The sequence below is a fragment of the Lepisma saccharinum genome, chromosome 6 (assembly GCF_977018435.1).
Source record: "Lepisma saccharinum chromosome 6, izLepSacc3.1, whole genome shotgun sequence".
Lineage (NCBI taxonomy): Eukaryota > Metazoa > Arthropoda > Insecta > Zygentoma > Lepismatidae > Lepisma > Lepisma saccharinum.
Genome location: NC_139234.1, coordinates 87467739 through 87476527, shown reverse-complemented (window position 1 = coordinate 87476527; position 8789 = coordinate 87467739). Strand labels below are relative to the sequence as shown.

The 8789-nt window shown below is 38.9% G+C and overlaps 1 protein-coding gene across 1 annotated transcript; it reads right to left on the bottom strand.

The window, feature by feature from the left end:
• Positions 1 to 6913: 6913 nt before the first annotated feature.
• Positions 6914 to 8014, bottom strand: LOC145989148 (glutamate receptor ionotropic, kainate glr-3-like). The gene has a single exon (XM_083124440.1). The coding sequence runs from the start codon at positions 8012 to 8014 to the stop codon at positions 6914 to 6916; it is 1101 nt and encodes a 366-aa protein (XP_082980566.1).
• Positions 8015 to 8789: the final 775 nt, after the last annotated feature.

The following is an 8789-nucleotide window of genomic DNA, read 5'->3' as shown; positions in this document are numbered from 1 at the left end:
TGACCAAATTTAAATCTATATATGCTTTTATACCTAACAATGGTATTGTTTCATTTTGCACAATGTAAAATTCAACAGGAACATTTATACCTTTCTTTGTTTTACACTTCATAGTTGTAATACCTTCAGGTTTTATTCTGTTACCTCCATATGACACAAGTAACGTTGAGGTTTCTTTGAACGGTCAAATTACTTCCTTGCACTTTATGTTTTGATAGTACCTCTGAGGCAATATATTAGTTTCACTACCTGTGTCTAGCTTAAATTTTATATTTGTACCTTCCACTTGGATTTCTTCTTTCCATGATTTCAATTGACTTGGAACATTATTCGGTTTCTTACCTGTGCTTAAATTAACACTTTGCTGCACTATATCAACATACAAGAATGATTCATGCTAATTACTCGAGTCACTTCGTGTTTGCACCTGATGCACTTTCCTTTTCTTATGAATTCTCGTCACAGTGCACCCCACTGCAAAGTGATTTTTGCCCTTGCACTTATTGCAAATTTTTCCATATGAAAAACACTTACCTCTCACATGAATTTTACCACACTTTTTACACTCTTACGGAACACTTTCTTCTTTCTTCTCACCTGTGCTTTGGTTTTTTCTTCCAACAAAGTCCACACTTACTGGAACATCTTCATTACTCCTCAAGGTTCTGAAGTGCTGCTTACTTACTTCAGCTGCTCGGACGTAGTCTGCTGCTTTCTCGATTGTGAAGCTCGGCTCCCTCAGTAACCTTTCTTGTAGGACAGAATCTCGTAGACTTAGCACTATTCTGTCACGAACTAGACCGCTTTCTTGGTCTCCAAATTCACATGTGGCTGCTAACGTTTTTAGCGTCGTTAGGTAACTGTCAAAAGATTGGTCAACTTTTTGGCTGCCTGAGAAGAATTTGTAGCGTTCAAATACTACATTTTTACGTGGCTGACAGTATTCGTCGAATTTCTTTATTACAATTTCGAAATCGTCCTTGTCTTCTTCATGTTCAAATTTTAATGTATTAAACACTTCAAGTCCCTCATATCCTATGAGATTTAATAATATTGCGACTTTTTTCTTGTGCGGCTTCTCATTTTTCTCTGACTCTATTAAATAATTGTTCAACTTATTTCTCCATTTCTGCCAGTTTTCACCAATGTTTCCAGAAAACTGCATGACCGCTGACGTGTTTCCATGTTTTCGACGATAGTATGAAGTTTCTAGTTACGTATTTCAAAGCATCCACTTATATTAACCATCGAACCCCACACCTGACACCATGGTTCGTACTTTAACGTGTTTATAAATTAGTAATAAACACACATTATCCAGAAGGCTATTTAGTGAACACTACGTAAGAAGCTTACTCTTCATGTCAGTCGCCATGATCTTACGATGACGTCACTAATGTTGCCAGAACATATTTCTGTTTCATCACTACGTGTGTGCTCTGGTGCTTTTCGGACCAGTCCAGTCGCCAGTTTGTATGTAGAGGCATCTGAGCCGTCGCTGTCTCTACGAAGACAGCGGCTGGTAGTTAACTACTTCCTCCATCTTCGCTCGTTGCCTTCACATCCTTCATTTCACACCATCTCAGACGAGGGTAGGTTGGCAAGGTATCGGCTCCACCCTAGTGTCACTAGATCATTTGGTGTTCGTGCAGACGAGATCCTGTCAGCACTTGGTGTTGGCAGTGATCTTCCTGGCGTCTCTCCACTCATTCCGCCTCTCCCTACCTGGGAGTTTCCTGCACCTTCTATCGACTTTTCACTGACTGCCCTTCCAAAAGCAGAAACACCAATGGTTGTATACCAGCAACGGTTTTTAGAACTTCGTGCGAAGCACCCCAATTTTAATGTGTTTTACACGGATGGGTCCAAGACATTCGAATCAGTTGGTTGCGCCTTCGTCCTAGACTCTCAAAGTTCCAGTTACTTGCTACATCCTGCCTGTTCCATCTATACGGCAGAGTTGTACGCCATTCTAAAGGCACTGGACTTTGCAGACGTCAATGGTCTGAAGAAAGTCCTTGTGTGCAGCGATTCGACCAGCGTGTTGCAGACCCTGGATTCGCCGTATTCCCGGCATCCAGTAGCGCAACGCATATTCAGACGGCTTGTGTCCTTATCTAGCAGTGCCGATGTACACTTCTGTTGGGTCCCTGGCCACGTGGCCATCCAGGGGAACGAAACAGCTTATGCTGCCGCCAAGTCTGCTGATGCAGACGGCAATGTTCTCGTCCACCTTTTGCCAGCTAGAGATCTGCAGAACGTGTTCCGTTGTCGCCTTCTTGACACTTGGCAGGCCGAGTGGGATACGGAAACGGGGAACAAGCTTCACGCTATTAAGCCCACCACAGGTGCTTGGCGTTCCTCGTCCCGCCCCTCTCGGCGAGAAGAAGTCATTCTTACCCGCCTGCGTCTAGGACACAGCCGTCTAACGCATAGTCACTTGCTGCAAGGGCTGGACCCTCCGTTGTGTCGTGTTTGCAATGTTTTATTAAGCATTCGACACATTCTCGTTGAATGTGTCGATCTTGCTTACCTCCGGCAGACTTTTAACCTTTCCGGCTGTTTGTCATCCCTCTTGGGTGATGACAGCAGCATTTTATCACGTGTTTTTAGTTTTTTGCGAAGAGCTGGACTCTTCCACCGTCTGTAAGGAGGTTTTTAGTTTGTTTGTTCTGACTTTTTAATGTGTTGTGTTTGTCTCGTGCAGGTCTTTTTACAACCTTGCACTTTTAATTTTTTTCCCAAGGGGCTATTTACACCCCTTTTTATGATTTGAGTCAGAATTTTAGATAAGGGGCTATTTCCCCGTATACATAGAAGGGTGCAAAATGGCCTTTAGTGCCGACGCACCCAAACAATTTTTAAATCAATCAATCAATCAATCATCACTATAAATCTCATATGTTACAATATGTGCCTCCACCGGGTATCGAACCCAAGACTCCTTGATTACAAGGCGACGACTCATCCACTGCACCATCTGGGAGGCAATGTACACTACCTGAGTATTGCTAATACAAACTGGAACCAACAAGTCATAATGAAATTTCTTAGAAAGTCCTTTTGTGAATATTGTAACATATTCGGATCAAACACAAAGCAAGATACACATTCTTTACAATCTACACAAAAATTCACCAGCTAGGTTAGCCTTTTCTCCATGAATAAAGATTGGGAACAAGGCTAATATCTAAAAAGGAACATTGTGAGTCACGAAAGGCAAATTTGTCAGTGAATTCTCCTTCTAAGAAAGGAGAGCCTTCCTATCACCACTGAGAGATATTCTTCTCCACTCTTTATGGATTAAAGCTGAGATGAACAACGCCTTATTGGGTCTAACTTCTAACATGAGACCTGGACACAGTTACACCAGAAGTGTTAAATGTTTCAAGAAAGAGAAGATGTAGTAGGATCGACGGCAATGTTTAAAAATTGAGACACCGTCAAGTAGGGTATATATATTTTTATTGCATATTTACTACAATGTGTAGAATTAAATTCCGAATGATGCCACTTAGGCATCATTGAGCATTTTTGGCTGTGGTGGCTTTTGCCTTATCTACATAGTTTATAGCAGGTCCCGGATGTATTTATTAGTATCTCGAGCATTAATCTCCCGATTTAGACACTGTTGGAAACCTTATAAAACCCATATGTGTTGCTTATTAAATAATAATTATGTTTTCCACAACATGTTTAATATTTAAAATGTATTCACTATGTTAAACAAATATATATAATATTAAGTGGAAAGGGACCTTTTGTAACTTCTTCTTACATAATATCTTATTTTATTTTAATCAAATGCGAGGAGGAACATTGTAAGAGAGTTACAGCAAAGAAATATTAATAATTAAAGATTAAATCATTTCATATTACCTAATGTAATGTAACTAACCATACATAATACTATTATGAAATTGAGAGACAAAATAGGTAACTCTCAGTAATCTGTAATTTTAGTATTTCACATTCACTACCCTCATCAATCAGAAAGGTCAAACTAATGGCAAGATTAAAAAGAGAAAATATTTCTGGACATTTATTGAAAATTTGAGCCAGTTCCAAATATTATCGTGGGTTCAGTGAAGATTTTGTTAAAATGTAACGTTTAGACCATATTGGGTCCATACCTAAAATGGCCTTTTAATATATTTTGTTCTTTTGCACCAAAATGTGCATCAGAATTGTAAAAGTATATTGATACACTTACATTTTTTTATATAATGACATATGAGATTGCTCAAATAATCAGCATCGTTTACAAACCAATAAACAAGAAAATGGCGTCTCGCAATTTGTGAGACTATGGATTACTCATTACGCTCTAACTTACTAACTCTCTAGCCTTCTTGAACTCGAAGGTTTATGGCTGCAACAACATAGGCCTTTTATCTGTCCCTATCCTGGGCAAGATCAATCCACTATTTCCTTTAGGTCCATCTCAACGTTATCCCTTCATCTTAGTCTTTGCCTTCCTACCTGTCTCTTACCATCAGGTTTTGATTGATTCATTCAGTTGGTGTTTTAAGTCTACTTTATGCACAGGAAGGCTAATCGGGAATGGACCTACAGTTTAAAGTGGGTATCGAACCCAGGATCCCTTGATTACAACGTGACGACGCTACCACTGCGCCATCGGCGTTACCATCAGGTTTCCCAAAATAAATCTGTAAACTCTTCTTTCCTCTCCCATTCGTGCCACATGGCTTGCCCACCCAAGTCTCCTTGATTTAATTATTCTAATAATGTCTGAACAGGAATGCAAATTATGCAGTTCTAAATTATATAACCTTCTCCACTTACCTGTCTCTTCATACATTTTTGGTCCAATACAATCTGGGCAAATGAAAGATCGTTTATCATTGATAGTCGCACTCAGTTTTCGTGAACATAAAAAGTTACCAGTGCCACATTTGCACATGTCTGTCACGACATCTTTCTCGCATATTAAACATAACCATGATTCACTAATTTTAGATTTCCGAATTTGTGTATTTTTGCATGCTTCCTAGGTTTCTTTAGAGGAAACAACCGAAGATACTGTCAGCTTTGAAGAAGGAAATATCTATAGAAGCAGAAGAACACCTCCTGAACTGTTTATTGTCGATTTTCGGCGTGTAACGTTCCGCTTTTTTCCCCCGTGAAGACGGAATCACTTCGCTGAAAAATACAACTTGTTCCGTCATATATTACTACTATACGCAAAGTTTCATTATGGTCTTCAGTGGATTCTTTACATCATCAAGACACGCAACAACTGCAGATGGATCAGTCTTCGGAGAAGAAGATTGTTTCTCAGGACAGTTTCTGCTGTTTAAGGAGGAGAAACAGGAGTTGATGTGGTTCAGAAGTTTTTCCTTTTTTCTAGGACATAGAAAAGAATTAAAACAAAACTATATAGCGTAGACTAAGGGTCTAAGTTGTTTTACCTTAATGTACATAGTGCCATTTTTTCCTTCGTTATAAACAGAGCATTCGAATAACGTTTCAAGTAACTACTTTCATGCAACGTACAAATGACGAGCTACCATAATATGAAGTAGAGATATAAACACCTACCACTTGGAACGTATATTACTTAAGCAATATTAGATTATTTAAAATACAATCGCAAAGTCCAGCTATTACGCTTATTTGTCCAATTTACTACACTATAAGCGGAGTCAACAGATTCAGTCATGTCAGTCAGACGGTCTGAATAGCATACTAATGTCATCTGTTGAATACACCATTGAATATCAACATTGAGTTCGTACTAGGCCATATTATTATATGTTGTGACAGGTACATTAAAAAGTCATTACTTCAGTACTTTATACCCCTTACCAGTTTTTCCAAATTTCAACTTGAAGGCCCCATCTGAAATAAGGTCCTGGCTATATCCCTGCTTGGGGCACATGCTCCTGCCCCCCTCACAACCAGAAATAAATTAATGAGGAGGCAGAGGTGGCGGGAATATTTTATGAAGGCAGTCACAGATAATTGTTGTCCTAAATATGTGTACTATACAAAAATGTCAATTTTGGCAATAAAAAACATTTATTTGTGCACATATCCACGTTTTGTGCACAGACTGGATGATCGGGTGTTTTCCTCCCTGCTCCCAAGTCCCGTCACTGTTTTGCACGTGTGTTGTAAAATGCCTTGACGTTAGCCTGATTTTTTCCAACTATGTAACTTAATATCAGTATGTGAAAAAATGAAACGTGGCTTTTAGCAGTCGCTTTCTGCGCCACTTGCAAGGCCCTTTGTGGAAGGTAGGTCGCTACCACACCTCTATAATCCACACTGGAAGCAATATAGTAAGTTTAGTCAATCACCTTAAGTTCTTTTCATCGCCCTTAAATTCTGGCAGTCCCATCTTTCACCATCTACTTTCAGTTTCCATGGAAATTGTCCCCATAAATATCATGACCATGATTCACCCATAAACTTGAAAATTCCGCATTGTGATATTTCATTACTTCACGTGAAAATATTATAACGAAGATCTGATTCCATATACTATTAACAAACTATTACAATACCTAACACGACTTTAAATATAATTTACGTTCTCGTTAGTAAGATAGTTTAATTTGGCAACACTAGGTAATTAGAGAATATTCACATGGACTGTGTTTAGTTCTTAAAAATATAAAGTGTCAACATTTTCCATGGTTTTAGCTTATTTATCAATATATGCACTGGTTTATCTTAATGTCAATCACCACCAATCCGAGCAAATAATCGAGGTGTTCTCAAATTACTAGTGTTGTAACCATTGCATTTTCTCAGATGGATTCTATAATTACTAGTATTAAGACATGGTATTACGAAGAATACCAATATCTCAACATATTAATTTTAATATTGTAACATGGCGGCATTAAAATAAACGTTCCACAAAGAGGAGTTGCTATCTTTTCTTTTATATGATCCTATAAGCTAATACTTCGGCTGTAAAAGCAAATACTGACAAAGTGCAACCCAGTGCCCACATTTCAAAATATGCTTTAAGATGTTCCAAAGTGAAGACAACAAGTTCGCCACCGCAGAATTCTGTGCAGGTGGCATTGGGATTTGCCTCTTGCATCACTTCCTCCTGCCACTTGGAAATCAACCCACTTGCCTGCATCCTCAGGATAAGGGCATCGACTCTGGGTACATACGGTGATCCTTTTGTGAACCCAATAGTAATCAGGCGGATTCCCAAGTTTTCCTCCATCATGTGGAACTTCGGTGGACAGTCTAAACATGCGTGGAACGTGCGTCCAGTGTATTCCAGTAAATCCCTAGCACACAAGGCAGCCACCGGTTTTTGTCCAGACATTATTTGAAACACCAACAAATGGAAATCATCGTCCAGAGGCTGGAACTTCTTATATAGGGACAACAAGAGAGAATTGGATCGGTCGTTGAGATCTGATCCCCAATACATATATCCCTGAACTGACATCTGAGATACATCAAGTTCTAGCAAAGTGTTAATATCCGAGAAATACTTAGGAACAGTTATGACACTCGTTATACCACCTTGAAATAGACTCACCAATATGAGACTGAAATAGCACCAAACGAAAACAACTATTCTCATGGAAATACTTGTTGGTTGCTGAACAGATACTTGCAAGAATACAGCAAACATTGTCAGTATCAAATAATCAAATCCTTTCTCTCCTTTGAGTGAAGAGATTTGAAATATTTTTCCCACCAATACCACAAGTACAAATGCACCACCAACTGAAACCCACACTTGCACTGTAAATAACGAAAGCAAGGACAACCACATGGGCATTTTTGTGCCTTTTCGTACCATAAAGCAGGAATCGACAATCTTGATGATTGATGTGAAATCTAGGACCTTCATCCTGTCGGGCCCAACAACGAACTGAGCGAACGCGAAATCAACTCTGTTAGCTACGAGATCTCCAATAGCGTGTGTCCACGTCCCATTCTTCAGTTTTATCCCGTACTGGGACGGCCTATGCATTATTACATTCTCTGTGGTGTAATTCATGTACTCACTCATTGCTTCGAAAATTTTCGCAAAATATCCTTGTGATTCTATTTCGTTCTTAACGTTTCTTCGAACTGATAAATAGGGCAATGTATTAGCATTCACCGCCGTAGACTTCAGTGTATATCCGTGGAGGTTAGACATTTTCTGTAGCTCATATGCAAAATAAAATATTTCTTTAGCAGCATGAAGGTTGTGCAGTGCAACATCCTTCGTGTACATTTTGCCCAGGAATGGACTGTATGACGACACAGTAACACTTGTGGCTGGGTTGTTCACACCAGTAAATTTCCTGAGACTAAGATTAACAACACAAATATTAATCAGACTTAACTTCCACAAATTCTTCATCAACCCAGGAATATCACCTGTGTCGGAATCATCATGTGCTGTATACAGAATAAGAATTTGACCTATCTTATTCCAATAGTACGAAGTTTGTATGTTACGTATCCAATCCAGGGTCCGTGTAGTGTTGTGAGTTAATACAATAATGAGGTCGTAGTCATAAGCTAGTTGTGTATGTATTTTTCTGTCAATATTTAATTTATGGTTTCTGTCCACAGTTAAAATTGAGAACTTGGTGTCACTAAACGTTTGTAATGGTAAAAAACAATAAATATCCTCTATTCCTGTGTAAATAATTGTAATTGTTTTCGACTCACTGAACTGTCTCAGACTTAAAGAAACAACTTCAGCAAATAGGTTCGTGTAGCAGACACCGTTGTCAACTTTCTCCCCTAATGGATCAGAGAAAGTATTAGCAGAAATTAATGTGATCAATAAG

Excerpts from the sequence above, each read along its gene's own strand:
- LOC145989148 (XM_083124440.1), bottom strand. The coding sequence starts at position 8,014 with ATGAGTGAGTACATGAATTACACCACAGAGAATGTAATAATGCATAGG.